General features: G+C 38.8%; 1 protein-coding gene and 2 pseudogenes across 2 annotated transcripts in view; 1 reads left to right on the forward strand and 2 right to left on the reverse strand.

The window, feature by feature from the left end:
• SMARCA5 (SNF2 related chromatin remodeling ATPase 5) overlaps positions 1-5,453 on the forward strand; it is a 40,398-nt gene extending 34,945 nt beyond the window's left edge. For both annotated transcript variants that reach the window (XM_014838110.3, XM_070504835.1), the window contains 3 exons: positions 558-770; positions 3,270-3,377; positions 4,175-5,453. In XM_014838110.3, the coding sequence (XP_014693596.1) occupies positions 558-770; positions 3,270-3,377; positions 4,175-4,240 (387 nt within the window). In that variant the 3' untranslated portion in view covers positions 4,241-5,453. The remainder of the gene's footprint in view (positions 1-557; positions 771-3,269; positions 3,378-4,174) is intronic.
• A 1,417-nt stretch (positions 5,454-6,870) lies between these two features.
• LOC139044933 (FRAS1-related extracellular matrix protein 2-like) lies at positions 6,871-13,424 on the reverse strand (annotated as a pseudogene).
• Positions 13,425-13,444: 20 nt separating this feature from the next.
• On the reverse strand, positions 13,445-20,122 carry LOC139044934 (FRAS1-related extracellular matrix protein 2-like; annotated as a pseudogene).
• Positions 20,123-20,240: the final 118 nt, after the last annotated feature.

Here is a 20,240-nt window from a genome sequence, read left to right on the forward strand (position 1 = left end):
TAAAAAGTTATAGGCATTCTCAACAGAATTTACCTCAGTATTTAAGTTGATATATTTGGGTCAGAGGCACTAGGATTAGTCTTTTCCTATATAGTATCAGAAAGGCAGAGTCTAGATTTCTCTTTTTTTTTTTTTGAGGAAGATTAGCCCTGAGCTCACATTTGCTGCCAGTCCTCTTTTTGCTGAGGAAGACTGGCCCTGAGCTCACATCTGTGCCCATCTTCCTCTACTTTATATATGTGAGACGCCTGTCACAGCATGGCTTGCTAAGTGGTGCACAGGTCCACACCCTGGATCTGAACTGGTGAACCCCAGGCCACCGAAGCAGAACAGTCAAACTTGCCCCCTGTGCCACTGGGCTGGCCCCTCTGTATTTCTCTTTAGAATAATAAGGAGTATAAAATTGTTTCAGGACAAAGATTATATAATGTAATCGAGGTGTGTTTGGTAGGAAATTCTGATTTCAAATACAACATTTATAGCTAATTTTACTAAAGGTGAATTTGAAATACAGATTATATAGGACTTATGTTTAATATAAAATTTGACTTTGATAGATTGGACGGTACAAAGCACCTTTTCATCAGCTGAGAATATCATATGGTACTAACAAAGGAAAAAACTATACTGAAGAAGAGGATCGTTTTCTAATCTGTATGCTTCATAAGCTTGGGTTCGACAAAGAAAATGTTTATGATGAATTGCGACAGTGTATTCGAAACTCTCCTCAGTTCAGATTTGACTGGTTTCTTAAGTCCAGAACTGCAATGGTAAGTGCTTGTGGCCTTTTTGTAGCACACAGTTCAGAGTAAGTATATTCTTTAACTAAGGTAACTCTTCAAATTTTATTAAGAGAAGATTGTGGTTTCATTCTATCTTTGAAGTTAACTTTTTTGTTTGTTTTGGTGAAGAAGATTGGCCCTGAGCTAACATCTGCTTTTTATATTTGGGATGCCGCCACAGCATGGCTTGATGAGCGGTGTGTAGGTCCACACCCAGCATCTGAACCCATGAACTCTGGACCACCAAAGTGGAGTGCAGGAACTTAACCACTAAGCCACCAGGCTGGCGCCCCGAAGTTAATTTTTGTTAGTATCGTAGGTTGAATTAGTTCCTTAGAAAACAGTTAAAGAAAATAGTTAAAACAGTAAAAAAAGTCCACAGTTAAAGACCTAATATCATAGGTAACTTCGGAAGTTTGTTGGTCCCATCCTCTAAATATTACATGTCTTTTAACATCACTATGTATGATAGAACTATTTTTTTTTTTTCCTTAAAGATTTTTTTATTTTTTTCCTTTTGCTCCCCAAAGCCCCCAGTACATAGTTGCATATTCTTCGTTGTGGGTCCTTCTAGTTGTGGCATGTGGGATGCTGCCTCAGCGTGGTTTGATGAGCAGTGCCATGTCCGCGCCCAGGATTCGAACCAACGAAACACTGGGCTGCCTGCAGCGGAGCACGCAAACTTAACCACCTGGCCACGGGGCTAGCCCCCGATAGAACTAGTTTTTGATACTAATTTTAATCAGTTTTCCAAGGAGGAAATGTCACCCTCAGTTTCAATTTCTGAACGAGATGATTACAATTTAAAATTTGCACTGTTTCGGACTTTTGGTTTTGTAAATGAGCACATTTCTATGAAGACAGGACTTACTGCACCCAGACAGCTGCCCATAAGAATGCTGAGTCTGGGTTATTTTAAAGTAGCTTAATGTGAAACACTCTTTTTGTACCACTGTAATGGTAGGTTTTGTTTTTATTCCCAGTATCTGGCTGTTTCTGATCAGGAAGTTCTGTGTCTAATGGCCTAAAATTAGAATTCAGAAAAGTTTGGCTTTGATGAATTGCTTCATCTTGTGTTCTTTAGGATGGTGATAATGCAAAAAAAGTTCTGTAGTCCTTAAGTCTGGGATCTACTGGGATAAACAAAGTTTAAACATTTTATATTTGTAAGATTTCCCTCAGTGTATTTACAGTATATTGTCACTCTGTAAGAGGCAGGACAGTGTGTAGTCTTCATATTTGACCACTGAAGGATTTTTTTTTCAGTAAACATCAAAGGAGGGGTGCTACTCTTTTCTGAAACCCTCGTTTGGGAAATGTTGCACTACGCACGCACTCCAAATACGTAGTTAGAGGAAAACAGAATCAATTGCTGTGAACTCTACCTTGTGTCTAAGTAGGAACAACTTATGTAGTTAATAAGGAAGAATGAATTTGTACTGAGTGAAACAAGATGCAGTGTCACATTGGTTTACCAATACAATACCTTGTTTTAGCGTTACTTCCTAACATGTTTCATAGAAAGGCATGCACAAAAAATGTTAATATATGTATGGCCCCGTGATAATAATTGAGGCGTAATTCTCACCTAAGAGCCAAGAGGATTCATAGCTTAGCACGTCTCTAACATCCTGACGTGTGTGCCTCAGTACAACTGTTGAGGGAAAGACAGAACTTGGAGGTGGTGTGCTGCCTTCAGTCTCTATATGCTCTTGCAAATATTTCTAAACCTTGTATGGTATAGTCTATAAAATAGAATTTAAATGATTTTGTTGTGATTGTTTAGTAGTATCACTTAGAACAGGAAACATATAAAACAGTTTTGCTCAGTAAGTAAGGGAGCTGCTAGCCAGCAGTGATTCAAATGGACTTCTTTTTTCTTCAGGGTTATCTCCTACTTCTACACTATACTTGAAAATTTCTTCTGGAGGCTGCATAGATTGCTAGAGAGAGAGAAGGTAGAACTCATCCTAGACTTCCTTGGCTATTTTTCCAAAATTGGGAAAGGTGGCATGTGATACGTTGACTACCATAATTCTACTGATAATGCTTTTAAAGGAAGGATTGTGTACATCTCTTATTAAAGTTAGTTCTAGGGGATTTTGACCTACAAATATACACACTTTTTTTAAGTTTGCATATAAATGATTGTTCCCAGGCATAGCCACTAAGTAGCAGTGTTGCCTTTGTTATGAGATGTTCATTTTCACTATTTTAATTAAGTGAAGGAAATATTTATGAAGAATACACAGCAGTATGGCTTTAAATAATGAAGTAGAAACATTTACAAATACCTTTTTTATCCTCATAGCATGGATTGTATATGGAAATCACTTCCTTTTGCTTTTTAAAATTTTATCTGTTGGGAGCATGTAAGTGATTTTATATTACTGTATTAAAACATAACCTTTGTTTTAAAATTGTAATCATGAACACTTGTAGATGGAAAATACAACTTTACCATGTAAATTTATATTTACAACTTAGGAGCTCCAGAGGAGGTGTAACACCTTAATTACCTTGATCGAAAGAGAAAACATGGAACTAGAAGAAAAGGAGAAGGCAGAGAAAAAGAAAAGAGGACCAAAGCCTTCAGTAAGTATTCACGAATATGTAAATATTTTCATGGAGGACTTAATTTTTTCTTTTTAAGAATTTGAACATAACTTGGTTATCATTGTATGTTAGTCGTTTTTTTGTTTTCGTAAATAGGATAGCCTTGGGTCACTTAAAGTATAAATTAAACTTGATTGCATTGTGTGGGGAAGATCATGTTATGATGGTAGTCCATAATATGGGGATTTGTGAAAATCTAGGAAGGTATGTCATGTGAATGATGAGGGCCTACACTTGACCTTGGGAATACAAGTTATAATTTTAGAATATTTAAAGAAATACTGGGAAAGCAGTGGCTTTACAACCTTTGCTCTTGACTTCTAGCCTTCATATATTGTCTTAGTGCTATCCTAGCGATGTGAAAGTAAAAATTTTAAGAGAAAAAAGCCATCTTGTATTTTAATAATAGTTACTTTGTAAAATCATGAATAAATGAATGTCTCTGGATAATATCTAGTTATTTATGTAACCTCATAATATACTTATAACTGCTTTCTTTTGGTAAGAGGGCATGTTATACATTTGTTTGGTGTATTGATTTACTACTGCTAATTGTGAATGATTTCATTATGTCATTAGTAGCATTAAAAGTTTTTGTTGTGTTTGTAAAATGAGTAGATAAGATTGTTTGGAGAATTAAGATTATCCTGGGTAAGAAAAGTCTAATACTTATTACTATGTAGCAGTTATTAGTAAAGTATTGTCATGTCTCTGCCAGTATATTTCATGTTAATATTATCCTTGTGATGAAAAGTAATCCTTCTGTTTGTTTGTAGACACAGAAACGTAAAATGGATGGAGCACCTGACGGTCGAGGAAGAAAAAAGAAGCTGAAACTATGAATACATATTTGTTTCATAATCACTAACTTTAAACCAGTAGTTCTTTAATTTACGGGTCTTCATAAGATGTACTGTACAATGCTCAATTGTTATGTCATTCAAAGACATCAGGTTCATCTGTTTACCGAGCTAGAAACATAGTATGTAGTTTCACTTTTTTAAATGCGACAGCTGTGCTGAAATTTTTTTTATCATTAACACTTGAATAATAAAATAGGCTTCATTTATTAATAAATGTTTCATTTGATTTATTTTTCTATTATAGTTCCATTTGTGAAGATTGTGACTTTTTGTTTATCAGCTATAATTTCTACACTCGTGAGGCTTAAAAACAAGCAACCAAGTTAAAAAAAAAAAAATTGCAAATAACATTTGTCCCTTCCGTTTTCACTTAGTTGTGTAATTGTTTTAATTCACTTTGCCTTTTGCAGAAATTTGGGTATCTTCTTTGTAGTGCTGTTGAGTCTCATCTGGGAAGATTATGTAAATTGCATTCTCCTTGCTTATTATATGAGTAGGATGGGAAAAAAAGGCAAGACAAATTATCATTAAATTCTATGCATATTTCCTTTGTGCTTTCTGTTTCCGTAGTTGGTTCTGAGGTGAATATGCCCTATTCTGTTGGAAGAATGGCCTTTTAGTTGTATAGCCAAAGACATTTAGTATTTTTTGGTTCCTTAAGGTGTACCATTTTGTAAAAGGAATATTATTATTATTTTTTTTAATTGTTTGGTAAATATTTTGACAAATTACCTTCTGAATCAGCTACAACTTAGAAAGATAATGTCAAAACTGAGGTGATTTTTTTGTGTTTTTGAAAAGACCCAGCCAAAATAAGGTGTGAGTTTGTCATGCTGTTAAATTGAAATTGGTAACAAAATGTATCCCCTTCCAGAGTACCGTTTTTGAGTTTCAGAGTAATTGAAAGTTTTATTTTATTATATTTTAAAATAATTTCTAAATGTGAGTAGCAAGACTGACTATAATTCCAGTTTTTATTTTCTATGGACAAATTTGATAAACTGGAGACCCTGAGCAGGATTACCCAAATTGTAGTGTCAGGATTTTAGCTGTACCAGAGGCCTTTATGTGCTACACATAATTTGTATAAAGTTTTATATGTGCAAATTGGATACATAAAAAGTTCTCCATTTTTCTAAGGGAATGCAATAAATGTAGCATCGTGAATAAATATAACTTTTATAATCCTTAAGTGGTCTTTTCTTTCCATTTCTTTTATTTCTTATTTGATTTTTACTCACTTTTTTCCTTAGGACATTATCTTTTTGTCTTAATTAGATTTCTTCCGCTAAAATATCTGTCAGTTGTCCTTTTCGTTTACCCACAGATAATTGAGATTTTTATTTATAATGCTGATTTCTTTTGTAAAACCCTTACTGCTTACTTTTCCAAAATGTGGGATTGCTGCAATCAGTGTCGAGCAGAACGCAGTGTTTATATAAAGCACGTTGTAGAGTAATTTGAATTTAGTTTGTGCTCCCCTAAGTTGACTTCTCTGTAACCTTGGATTCTTAAAATAACAGTTATGGGTCTAATATATGCAAAATTTGAGGAATGGTTACTTTTCTTCCTGAAAGGTAACCACTCTATCATTCTTAAGAGTGGTGACTGCATTTTGGAAGAAATAATTGGAAAAATATAAAACTACAGAACACTTTTACAGAGGTCCCAAAAGAAGTGATAATTTCTTAGAGGAAGAGAAACAGCTTAATCCTGGGGCAGGGGGCTGGGAAGGAGTGGGAGGAGGTAGAGTATGGAAATGGAATCAAGCATAGTGCCAGCCCTTGAGAGCTGGGGGACTCATATAAGAGAAACTTTTGTAAATGCTTGAAAAACACGTGAAAGAAGGAGTACCAAATTTGGCCAATGTATGAGACAGTAGTGTTTCACAGTTCAATTAGGCTGTCACTACTGCTTATGTTTATCTAGAGTAAAGCCAGATTTTTATTTATACTGTTAATTAAAGGAAGGAAAAATGATCAACTGTTTTAAAGTGAAGTTGATGGTGAAGAAGATAGACTCAAAATTAGAACTCAATTTCCAATTGATTTCCTCAATTTCCAGTTGAGGAAGAGGAAGCCTTAAACTAGAATATAGTTTAGAATGGTGCCTAAAGCCAATGCAGAGGAGGCTGGGTGTTCACATAGGTGTTGGGGTTACAGTGATCTGCTATGGTAAGATTTCATTTAATAAATGAGTAAGGCTGTCTATGTTATTTTTGTTAGGAAAATTATATTCTATTGGGAAGATAGCAAGGTAAAACTAATAAAATGTTTTTATTACTTTCAACTAAAATATTTTAAGAATGTTAAAAACCTTGGAGAAGAAAAGATAATCCTAGAAGGTGACATGAAATGTTTGGTATTAACTTTTGAACTCTAGTATTAAAAAGTGAATGGTCCATCAGTTCCTCCCTGACTAAAGTATAAACTTTTGATTTCAAGAATTGCCATTGAATAACTTTCATGAAACTGGCCTCAACAGATCTCATTGACCAGCCACATTGTCCACTGGTAGCAATAATATTCCCTGTTCGTCATTTTCTTTCTCCCTATGGTAGTATGCTTCTGACCATAGAGCAGATGGTTAACACAAGAACAAAAATCACATTACAGGATTTTGAACCTGTAGAGTGGGGAGGGTGATCAGCCAAGCAGCCATATTCCTTATGTTCTGGACTGTATTTGGGAACATATCCGTCTGCTCCTGTGCATGGGAACACCTTCTCAATGAAAGAGTCACTTGAATTTTGAACTGGGTCCACTATTACATGACCGTAGATCGTTGAACCTGAAAGAAAATATATGTCTGATGTCATGTTGATGATGAAGTCAGATCAGATGAGAGTTGTATGCTAAAGTGTGTTCATGAGTTTGGCATCTATGTTTTCTTTTTTAGATGCAAATCCAGTGATTGAAATGTTTCTGAAGAGTGAAAACATCATAAAGACCTAAAGGAGACATTTTCCAGATTTTGTCAAAAGCAGCCAATACATGAGATGCCAAATGTAGGGTTTTCCTAGAATTTCCTAATTGCGAAATGCTATACAGTCATGCGTCACTTAATGACGGATAATACATCGTTAGGCCATTTTGTTGTGCAAACATCATAGAGTGTACTTAGACCTAGAAGGTATAACCTACTACACACCTAGGCTATATGGTACTAATCATATGGGCCCACTCTTGGCTAATGTGGTCTGTTGTAGACTGAAATGTCATGTGGTGCATGACTGTACAAATTATTGAGATAGATGATGGCATCACTCTCCAGATCTTTTTTTTTTTTTTAATAAATAGGTTACTTATCCTGAAAAAATGAGAGACTTTCAAAGTCTTATTACTACAGACTTGGAGATTTTGAGGGTTCAGCAGAAGGGAGAACATGGTTAACATGTTTGTCTTTAAGTTTAGAAAGAATGATGTCACACTCTAATGGGCCATTTATTTGCCAGCCCTAGGCTAGAGATTGTGGACTGAAATGTGTACAAACTACGAATATAACTAAATAGTTCCTTAGATAGAGAAGGGCCTTTACCTTCAGAAAAGACCAAATCAGTTCCTTCCTCAAAGCCCACAGACCCATCAGCTATCTAGAGCTCCTTTATGGAGAAGAGAAACGTCTGGGTATTGAGACTGAATTCAGCTGCAACTGGATCACTGATCTAAATGTAAGAGGAACAGAGACAGATATATAAGGAAAACCAGAGCATTCAAAATAGATTTATGACTTATAAATCTAAAATGAATTAGTAAGCAACATAGATGTTATACTCTCATACTTAAAGGTAGATGATCCAAAGTTCTCAGCAACACTATGATGGTGATAGATCAAATGATATTGTGGTTTAAAGACATGATTAATATCACCATGTTAAATATTCTGAGAATTCCTAGTACAAGTTATAAAGAATAAATATGTATTTTTTTAAATAAATATATATTGGAGACCATAACTTCTTGAAGAAAAGACCTTCCCTGAAGGGTGAGTGCCAGCGTTCCCATGCTGATCCAGGATTTGCTGAATATCTAATAAGGTCAAAGGTACTTTTCTAGTCATTGAGAACAGAAAGGAAGACTACACAAATGTCTGGTATCACATTTTGGAAAACAGTGTGGATCCAAACGCCTTTTAATATATATGCATAAAAAGCTAAGCTTTGAGAATAAGTGAGCAAGACAGACACAGTGCCCTCTGTGGAGTTTATATTAATCTTGGGGAGACAAATGATTAATATATAGGAGTTTCTCAACCTCAGTTCTATTGACATTTTGGACCGTGGAGATGATTATTTATTGCGGGGACCTGTCTTGTGCTCTGTAGGATGTTTAGCAGCCACTCTGGCCTCTACCCACCAGATGCCAGTAATACTCCTCCTATTGTGACAACCAAAAATGTCTCCAGACATTGCTAAATGTCTCCTGGGAGGCAAAGTCACCTCTGACTGGGAACCGCTGATAAATCACTCTTGCATGAAGTGATAAATGCTGTGAAGAAAAACAAAGCAGGGTTTAAAGGACTGGAGAATACTGAGGAAGAGACGAAGGCTAATCTAGACAGCATGTTCTCTGAGAGGGTCCATTTAAGCAGAGACTTGAAGTGAGGGGTGAGCTTTGTGCAAATAACTGGGTAAAGTTTTCATGTAAAGAAAAGAGGAAGTGCAAAGACTGTGAGGTCAGAGGAAGATAGAATTATCCAGAAACAGCAAGCTAGACCTTTGTGGCTAAAAAGGAATGAACTAGGGGAAGAGTGGGTTGAGGCTGCAAAGAGACAGGGCCCAGTGGTAGAGGGTCTTGCAGGCTATGGTGGGAGTTCATGTTTTCATTCTGAGTGATATGAAAAACAACGGAAGGATTTTGAGTAAAAGAGTGATATCTGTAGTTGCTCAAATCAAATGTTTTTTTTAGATAGTCTTCAAAACTAACTTATTCCAAAATAAGTAGAGAAAACTAGCTATAAATTATTTCTATTTTTCTCAAAACCATATATCATTATTTACACATTCTTGAATTACTAAGATTACTGCAAAGCCATAAATATTACAAAGGTAATTAAGCACACCTTTAATGTTGCTTAATTGTACATCTGACAAAATAAAGTGCTGGCAGCTGTTATAAACTATAAAATATTATTTTGGAAACCATTTGACATACTCAAACTGAATGTGTCCTGGATTATATACTTTTAAAAGCAACCAAAACACACCAAAAAGCAACACCATATTTCAGGGTCATTCATAAAGTTGAGAGAAGCAGCTCCTAGGCGTAGAATACTTGGACTATTAATTTAATATGGGCCGATCATTTGAACTGATCTGCATTTAATGATAGAAGCTATCTTTGGCTTAGGTACATTTCTGAATCTCAACTTTTAAAAGTATTTATAAAATACCACTCTGGCTTTCCAGAAAAACTCTGAGTGAAAAGAAGCTTAATTTCTTTTTCTATCCCTTTTTAGTCTAAAAAAATCTGTTTGGGATGATGTGCTATATTTCAAGGCAATTGTTTGCGGGTAGAAAGGCGTGTGGCTAGACACTCCTAAAATATAGGGATCAAAGGGGGAGATTTAAACAAGTAAAGTGAATTGATAACTCAATATGAATTGATAAATCCAAACTAAGAGAATGCTAGAAGGCATGTATTAACTGAGTAGAAACCTTGAAATACACAGCTGTTATCAAAAACTATCCTTACCTGTTGGAACCTGATGTCAAGGTCAAAGGTGACGGGATCCTTCGGGTGACAGATAATGGGTAAAATGCATTCTAGGTGTGGAGCAGTGATGCATGGAATTGACTTCACTGTGTACATCCCAGAATAGTCTCAGATCTGCTAAGGTTTTTATTAAAATAATTAAACAAGGTTTTTGCGGCATTAACTTGACAGTGATTTTCAGAAGAGATGGTGATACAAGAACCAATATTAAAGTGAGAAAAAAAGACTGAAATGATGTGATTCTAAATAGGAAAATAAGGTAGCGGAATAGTTTACTGGAAGGTGTGGTGGGCAGAGCATTGTTTCTGAGCATTCAGAGCAAGTAGCCCTTATTTCTGTACCTTAAACTGTTGTGAACTCCCAATTTGTCTAATTCACGTGACTATCCGCAAGTTTTCTTTATTACTCTTCCTCCATCACTGAAGAACCCAGGATTTGAATGCCATACTCAATAACTACAGAATCTCCCTTTTCATCCCAAACGAAATCCTGTCCTGAAAACTTCCTGGAAAATCTGAGATGAAACTCTAGTGCTGTGCTGGCTGGTGGAAGGTGGGGTCACTCCTCAAGAGGCTCAGCGTGAAGGTGACATTTACATGGTCTGCAGACATCACCCAAGAGGACAGAGAGGTACCTGGGTGTTTGGGAAAAGGAGTGATCAGAGACAACAGCAGCATCTTTCCAGAGCTCGGTGACAGTGAACGGCGGCATTACTCATCTGACACTCTCTTGTTTCAAAAAGCCTGGAGAAATCCAGCAAGGAATAAGCACCACTTCTACAGGCCACTGGTGTGTGTCTGCAGCCGATGTTTGAACTTTTGTCAAAGCTTCTGTGATCTCATGCAGATTGGTGACTTCTTTGCATGAGGCGGTGCTGTTGCTCAGAAGCAAGGCTTACCTGGGGGCGACATTACCAGCTGCCCTCCTGAAGCTTACCACCAACCGGCCTTCCTCGTTGATGCACATGCTGGTTGGGAGTAGGGAGCCTCAGCAGAGGGAAGAAGAATATAGACGACACGGGTTTACTGCGGAGAGGTAGAGTTCTTCCTGGCTCTCCTTCTCAAAGAGGTTGGTGGTTATCTGACTTGCTGACTCTTTTCTAGGAGGTGGCTAGGGGCCACCCGCTCATCTGGCTTTGCAAGGAGTAACTTAGCTCTTTTTCCCATAATCCTAGACCATGAATATGTTTGCTTTCTTAGTATGTTTTTCGGTTGTAAAGCCTTTTTCTCTGGGTACTGTTTTTTGTTTGGTTTGTGTTTTTCCTATTTCTTGCCCCTCTCTTTTCCTGGGAGCCAGTTGGAGGAAATGAATGGCCCACGTCCTGCAGGAGGCTCCTGCCAGTCTCTTTCTAAGTGTGGCAGACACTGCAGCACTTCTCACTCTTCATCGTCATCAGACAAGTTAGAGGGAGTGCCTTCAAAAGTAGACTGACCCTAGTTTCTCCACAGCAGGAGGAACCTTTTAAAAAATTAGCATTTGAATCCTCGTTGCCCCTGGATAGGAGTGGGACCCAGTGCTTGAAAAGTGCAGGAATCGTTTTAGTAGTTAAGTGAAATTGCGGGTCCCTATAGAGGTCTCCCCAAGGCTCACCTTGAAGCTCTGACTCTGGGGGGCTGCAGACCCCCTCTCTCCACAGGATGGCAGTCATACACGAGGGTGAGCCACTGCTCCCATGGCAGGTCAACATGCTGCCAGCCGCCCCCGTGGCTGGGCTATGAAAGATGTTGGAGATGAAGAGTGGCATGCACGGGGTCACGGAGGACTGGACCAGGTGTAACACTTGAAAAGGTGAGGAAGGTCAGAACCCTCCTAAGTATGTGTTGGGAACACTTTTGATTTTCTAGCACCAAGACTTGTAAATACGGGGACAAACTATCCCTTTGATTGTAACTCTTCCTCAGTTCAAATCTCTTGATGCTTTTTTCTTTATTTTTAACTCTTGCTTTTTTCATTGCTTCAGTCTCACCTCATGGGTTGAGGTTGGCACCCACTGACAGCACACACAAGCATATTTTTCTCTGGAGTGGTAGCCTCCGGTTTCTGACTTGTTGCACACCTCAGTCCTGCATAGTTCTCTATCAGACAAACCTCTAGGAGCAGAAGGCATCTCTCGACATTTTAGAGGCCAGGAAACCAACAAAGAAAGGTGTTAAGAAATCTGATTCTTGGTTACACTATAAATAAGTAGTAGAAGGCAATTTTCCAAGTTCTTCATATCAGGATGTATGTCTGTTGTCCCTCCTGCAGCCGTTTGACCTCCTTCTGCTTGGCCCCAGAGGAAGCCTTGGGCATGTGGTCACGCACAGAGGTGCATCTCAGCAGTGGAAATTCTGGATCCGGTGAGGCTTCCTGTTTGACTCTTACACTGAGCCCAGCAGAACACTGCACTTTCAGCACTAAGTTGTTTTGAAGAAGCTACCCAAGAAGTCTGAGACTTTGCTTTAAATCTAAAAGAAGAAGATAAGTCTAGAAAGGCTCTAAGGATGATCTTTCAGGGGCTGGCCCTGTGGCATTTTGGTTAAGTTCAGTGCATTCCACTTCGGCGGCCTGGGTTTGTGGGCTCAGATCCTGGGTGCAGACCTACACTGCCTCTCAGCCACGCTGTAGTGGTGACCTACACATAAAATAGAGGAAGATTGGCATAGATGTTAGCTCAGGGTTAATCTTCCTCAAGCAAAAAACAGGGAAGGTTGGCAACAGATGTTAGCTCAGGGGTAATCCTCCTCAGCAAAAAAAACCCTTTCAAATTCCTTTCTGTTAGAAGCAGTGAACACTGAACTAGCAGCCTGGAGAACAGAGTCCTAGTCTCGGCTCTATTGCAGCCAATGTGATGCTGGGGAAACTAATTTGCTTAAACTGAACGTGAATTCACCATTTTAAAGCACTTTTGTCTGTATATTTCAGCTGAATAAACCCAACCCTCGGTTTGCTCAGCTTCCATGGTTCTTTGTATTAGCTCCCAACCTATCAGCTCTGTGTTTATGTTCACAGACAGATCACAGGCACTTCAATGCACGCTCTACTTTTTACGGCATGACGTGGAAGAGGTGTAGAATTGAAAACCAGGTGATAAGAGTGCAAGTCTTAATTCTGCCCCTATAATCTGAGTGACTCAGGGGTGTTTTTATTTTTATCATGGTGGTGTTTGTAAACACTTCACATGAGACTAAGGAGGATTAAATGAAAAAATGACAAGAAAGCATTTTGTTAACTTCAGATAAGCCAGCCAGTGATAGTGATGATGATGGTGTCTAAAGTCCCATGTGGAAGGACAGTTCTGGGGCCCCCTCTCCCATGAACCAGTTTAGCCGGAGATCACCCACACTTAGGGTTGCTCCTAGCCTTTCGTGGGCTGTTCTGTCCTCATTACAGAGTCTGGATTGCTGCTCTGCTTCAAACCTTCCGCCTGTCCCCTCCCAGCGGTCTCCCCTCAGAAGCGACCTGGCCATCAGTGCCCAGGGAGCCACGCCTAGGGAGTCAGCAGTTCCGACGTGTCAGAGGAACAGACGAATTCCCAGAGCGGCGCCTCCAGCGTGAGGTTCTGGTAACGCGGAGGGTGCGGCCGGATCTCAGGGAGGCGCTGTACCGCTAGGGGGCGCTCTGGCCAAGAACTTCCCGACACCTGGCGTGGGTCCCGGCGAAGGCCCGCTTGGTGTGGAGCTTGCTGTGGTCCAGGAGACTGGAGCACTTGTGGTTACCCACATGGGTGCCATCAAGGCTGAGGGTGAGCTCAGTGTTGTCCAGAGGCCACGTAGGCATGATGGTCAGCATTCCGGGAACAGAGAGAGGCAGCCTGCATAGGGCAGATGTTGGGGACAGGGGCACCTGGGTGCCACCTGTATCTTCAGCTCTTCCCGTGGCTTGAGGCATGGCCCTGAGGTTCCCTTCTCCTCCCAGTGACTGCACGATTGTGCCTTTGGTTTTATGGTAACACCTACCATCTGTGTGCGCGTCATCAGTTACTTTGATCAGATTGCGGTAATCAGGGTCATGAGGCCCTGTATATTGAATCTTGGCGGAGAAAGATTCGGGCCCCACTGTGCCAAGCAGACGAGGCTGATGGAGACCTGGGGAGACAGACGCTAAGGAAAACGTACGGACCGTCCAGTCCAGGGTTAATAACAAAAAGAAAAAAAATAGTAGTTACAGTTTGTTGATGCCTAGTAAGTACTAATGTACATGTATCGTCACATTTATTCCCCACAATCCTACAGAGGAGATATTCTCATTTTGCAGATGAGAAAACTGAGTCATTGACATGAGAGTCTTTGTAAATTATTGACATCTATATTATAAAGGGGAAAGGCTTAGAATAAATTAAGAATAATTATCTGATGTATTTCTCTCAAAAAATTCCTTGTCCAGAGGAGGCCTGATTTCCTGTTACTTCAAGAAGATGCAAACATGTGGGGCACTTCCCCTAGTGGCCGGCTCAGCTGACCCTGTGACTGGGGTCTCTTCTAGTCCTCGGAAGATACAACTGTCGACATAGAAAATCATAAACATGTACATATGCTCACAAACACATATTTAATGAAATTAGTTCATATTTGTTGATTGTTATGTAAAAACCCCACACGTAATAGATCTGTATTTATTTGGAATGGCTTGAGAAAGAAAGAGGGGGAAGCTCAAGCATACTTAGGGCTTATGATGACCAGCCAGCTGGGGAGAGCTGAGCAGGATATCTGGACCCAGGGAAAAAACATTAGGGCTAAACATTGTTACATGAGGTTTGCATTGGTATGAGTTCCAAGGGGAGCCCCAGCCCACCCAGCCCTGACCTGGGCCCTTTACACATATATCTCATGAATGGGGTTTTTTTTATCTTAGATAAAGTTGCTGTCCACCTCACACGCTGACCCTAGGCGTGCATTCTGATGCCTGGAAGTGGCTATCCCTTTGATTTAACATTCCCTTTAATGGGTACAAGAATTGTGAATTTCAAGGTTCCTGCTCCTTGTAGCGTTGTATCTAATTGTAGATACCTTACAATTCAAAAAAATACCTCATATTTACATATTATACATGATATATACAATGCAATCTGTTAAAATAGACATTAGGAATATGTTGATCCTTATATCATATGAGCAATATTGATAATTGTTAAAAATTACTGTCTAAGGGATGCTTACAGATCTTACAGCACTTGGGGGTCATCATTACATTTGGTTTTTATTACTGCGCGATGCCGTATGAGGCACAGAGTGAACTTGCTTTAGAATTCGGCCGAGGGGCAGCCTTGACTCTGAATGATCTTGGACAAATTGTCTAACCTCTCGGAACCTCAGTTTCATTACCTATAAAATAGTTCATTCTCCTGAAGACCAAATAGAAATGTTGTGAAAATTAAATGAAAAAATGTGTGTAAAGCACTTAACACAGTTGCTGGTTGATGGTCAACTCAAAATAAACGAGAGAACTTCATATCATATGGTCCTGCTAACATGGACGTGGGGACTGGACTTCAAATTTACAAAACTTATAACATCTTGGAAAGTTAAAAAAAAATCTATCTTCCATTTGTCTCTTTAAAAATAATATTATTAATTATTAATGATATAATAAAATGCAAAATATACGTAAAAAAATCCCTACTCCCAGCTCTGGTTTAATATACTCTTAAATGTTTTACATAAATATTTTACATAAATGATGATGTGTTATTTTAGTGGTGAAAAATGAATGTCACGTGGAGCAAGTTCCATAATTTTCTCTTTTCATTATGGAGCCCTTGTGGCAAGGGATTTCCTTTTAGGCCACCCCTGCTTACTATCCTCTTTGTTTACAATGACTATTGGACTCAGAAGCTCAGGCCCCACGTGATGACCAGCACTAACAGCGCAATCTGCATGCTACAGCCTTGACCTGGTTTGGAAATAGATGGAGTGCGATAGCCTTCATGTCAGTGAAGAAAGTGTTGAAGTCCACTTCCTACATTGGGCTGGTGACCCGGTCACTTTTGTTGGGAGCCCCGACCAGCCAGTGGCACAGGATCAGGGTGTCATTAATGCTCTCAGCCGAGCAGAGACTCCTGTCTTCTCATAAATGGAAGATTTGTGATTAGAGACCTAAAATGGGGCAAAAAAATGGAGAAAAAGATGCATTCTTTTAGTTTATGTCTGTATAGATCAAATGTTTGTACTGATGGCAGCTCTGGCTGCAAACAGACTGAATATGTGTCACCCTGGGGATGTGAGCAAGAAGCAGAAATGGCAAAGTGTTTTTAAAGTTTGTGGCTTGTCTTAGTAAGGCAAATTTTCTGTTTTAGTGCATAGTATTATTTGTTTTCATTAAAATGTTTCAGATGCATCTCACTAATGCTTGAGGGAGCGTTATGCACCTACGGCTCCTGCTTCTCTCTCCCTGGGGCTCCAGTTCTTGTTCTTTCCAGTTCTGGTCACACTGCTCTGTCCTTGTCTCTTCAAGCCTTGCAGTGGTAGTGGCTCCTCATTGCCGCTGGATCCTCGGTGCTTCTGCACCCCTTTGGGCTCCCTCAATCCTGCCCGCACCTCTGCAGCATGCCCCTCATTGAACACGCTTCAGTTTGAGTGTGCCATGGTTTTCCTGCTAGGACCCTAAAAACCCCTTTAGGAGGAATAGCACTTCAATCATACACTTGGAGTCATCAATTTAATTGCTCATTTATTCATAATCTTGGAACACTTCCTATGTGTGGTGTTAGGTGCCGGACATAAGAAGAGTAATACGACATCAACTCATCCTTTCTCTTACTGAAGATGTTTTAGGAATTTAGAATGCAGCATCTGCCTTAAGGCATTCATGGAGGTGCTTTGTAATATTCACAATAAAGGAATAAGGCATAAAGCAGAACATTCCAACCTCATCTTCTTACAGAACAGTCTCATATCCACAGTGTTCATTGTTGACATCCATAAAATATTTTTTTCATGCATTTTAACATTTACAGAACAAGTAGATCGTATAATAGTTAAGAACAATAAGTAAACTACTGAATCTCTAGAAAGATGAGTTAAGAGTAGTTCTAGTTAATTAAACTTTTGGTTAGTAGAGAGTTACCACCTGAATCACCAATTTTTAAAGAAATAAAATATAATAAGATATTCTTAGCACAAAATTATGGTTAGACATTTCTTTTGGTTATAATTTTGAATTCAAATTCCTAGTTTAATGTTACAAATGCAGTTTCTGAAAACTAGGGGATGCTCACTCCCATGGTTTTTTCCATTAACAAGGTACAAGGTGTCACTTAATGATAGCGGATTTGGGAGTTGGAAATGCCCTCAGAAGTTAATGTCTATTGAACATATATGATTACCAACATAACCATAAAAGTTAAAAGGCTATATGCATGACAGTCCCTCAAAAGGATAGTTATAGAGTTACCACATAGTCTCCCAATTCCTTTCCAAGTATCTACCCAAGAAAAATGAAAACATGCATCTACACAGAAACTTGTACATGAATGTACATAGTAGCATTATTCATAATACCCCAAAGTAGAAGCAACCCAAACGTCACTCAACTGCTGAATGGGTAAGTAAAATGTGGTACATCCATAAAATGGAATCTTTTTTAGCCATAAGAAGGAAGAAAAGAACTACTGATACATGCTACCATGTGGATAAGCCTTGAAAATATCATGCTAAATGAAAGAAGTCAGTCACAAAAGAATCTTATATTTTATGATTCCATTTACAAGAAATGTCCAGAATATGCAAATCTATAGAGACACAAAGTAGATTAGTGGTTGTTTAAATCTTAGGGGGAGGGAGTTTGGGAAGAAATGAGGAGTAACTGCTAAATGGGAATGGAGTGATAAAAATGTTCTAAAATTGATTGTGGCGAGGATTGCACAACTCTGTGAATATACTAAAAACTAACCTGTATACTTGAAATGGATGAATTGTTAATCCAAGGGCATATATAGGTGAGTTTTACTATATTTTAAACTTTAAAATGTATAAAATTTAATGGGAGTAAGGTGGGGAAGGCCAGCTCTTGTGGTCATTCCTGACTGCCTATCATTTTCTTTCTTATTGATGTTCCATTGTAGAGTCAAAGAACAAGGTTTTACAAAAAGTCCAGTGTATTTGTGTTTGCTCTCAATTGAATTCAGTTGACACATTGTGTTGTCAAGATATGCCACGAGACCAAGAATGGAGGAGTCTGAAGCACTGGTCTTTCAAATGACAATATAAACTTCAGGTCAAGAAGTGAGATTGGTTAACTAGTCTTATTGTGGTGATCATTTCACAGTACATACAAATATTGAGTCATTATGTTGTATACCTGAAACTAATATAATGTTATATGTCAATTATATTTCAATAGAAAAATTGAAAAAAAAGTAAGATTGGTGAATGAGTCAAGAAAAAAAAAATGGAGATAGAGCTGCACAAAGGCCCCTGCTCTGAAAATATTCTTTCAAGGATATGAGGATCAACTCATTACTTGCCCTTCATCTGATCATTATGAATTTGATTTATAGAGGGATATATAGAGGGGGGTAATATATCCACTATAGAGAGAAATATATATGTATTTTTTTCTCCAGTCACGCTCCAAATTTGGAGTCTTATTCTACAGTCTTGAGATCACCAGATTTCTTAATACTTAGATTGCTAGTATTCTTGATACTGGACAGCATACAGCTTCTTTCTAAACACAGCTTTACTGAAGCTGCAGGTTGGAATTTACATTGCTTTCACGACACGGCGTATCTGTTGGTGCTGCTTGCCAAGGATTCCCTCTGGAAGACGAACTGAGTTGTGCCTTCAGATTAGAGTCTTGAATCTGTACAAAGTTTACCTCCTAGCAGAACACTGAGTGCCAGACTCTGTCTGGAGTCTCTGAGTGTGTTTGCTAGTTTTCTTCATTTTACTTCTCAACCAACATCAGCAAACTCTGCTGATCTGTAATTACCTGTGGTACTGGTTTCCTGTAGCTGCTGTAACAAATTACCATAAACCTGATGGCTTAAAACAACAGAAATGTGCTCTTTCACAGTTCTGAGGGCCAGAAATCCGAAACCAGTATCACTGGGACAAAATCTAGGTGTCAGCAGGGCTGTGCTCCCTCCAGAGGCTCTAGAGGAGATCCATTTCTTGCCTCTGCCAGATTCTGGTGGCTGCCAGCCTTTCTTAACATGTCACTCCAAACTCTGCTTGCCTGGTCACATCTCCTTGTCCTCTTCTATGTGTGATCTCCATCAGCTTCTTCTTATAAGGACACTTGTGAATACAGTTGGGGCCTACCTGAGGTGATCATCTCCCCTCAAGATCCTCAGCTTAATCCTATCTGCAAAGATGCTTTTTCCATATAAGGTTAAACTCACAAGTTCCGGGGGTTAGGATCTGAATTCTTTGGGGGCCATTATTCATCCTATTACACGTGTCAAATTCCGTGTCTTGTTTCCACCTTATCATATTTGGAGACACACTTGGTGACATGTAGTTTTTGAACTCTATTTACCTTTTATTTTTGTTTTCACTTCTATTGCACTTAATTTTGGTGACATGCTTACATCTCTTGGTATCTGACCCATTTTTCTAAAGTCAGGGCTAATGTCCCCAAAGGGACCCCATGAAACTCTGTCACAAGTTGTGATAAGATAACAGAATAAGGTCATTATAACCTGTTTAATTTCCTTAATTTCATAAATAGCAACAACTTGCTATTGAACACATGTATTTACCGATATAACAGTGGAATGAGTTTGGGAAAAAATGACTAATGATCTCATTACCCTAACACAAAGTTGTTATCTTTTCTAAACATATCCTTTCAGTCTTCTTTATATTTTTAAGAGTTGCAATAGCAACATGATCACTGATAATCTAGAATTCATATTATTTTATCAAGTGGATATCCCATAAATCAATTAACAATTTCCCCAGTATTGGGCATTTAGGTTGCTTTTAATTATTCATTATTATAAATAGGTTAGGAGGAGCAACTCTGTGGTGCCTAGTGTCAAAAAATTTTTAGAATGCTTACTTGGTAGAAACTTAATTGTGGAGTCATCAGTGTTGGGCCGTTCCTCATAGTCCGTTGTCACCTGGGCTGAGCCCTGGTGGGTATAGCAGTGCACTGAGGACCTACGGCTGGTGTCTTCACTCTGGTAAATGACTGAACTTAGCTGCCTACCTTTTTCTTTCATCCTGTAAGTGGGCTCCTTAAATTGGGCCCTGGGTACTGGAATAAAATATACAACACCTTTCCCTTTAAAGTTTACACAGTAGCAGCAACATCTTGGGGCACCTTGTACATCTGCATTA

This window comes from Equus asinus, chromosome 3 (genome assembly GCF_041296235.1).
Source record: "Equus asinus isolate D_3611 breed Donkey chromosome 3, EquAss-T2T_v2, whole genome shotgun sequence".
NCBI classification, from domain to species: Eukaryota; Metazoa; Chordata; class Mammalia; order Perissodactyla; family Equidae; genus Equus; species Equus asinus.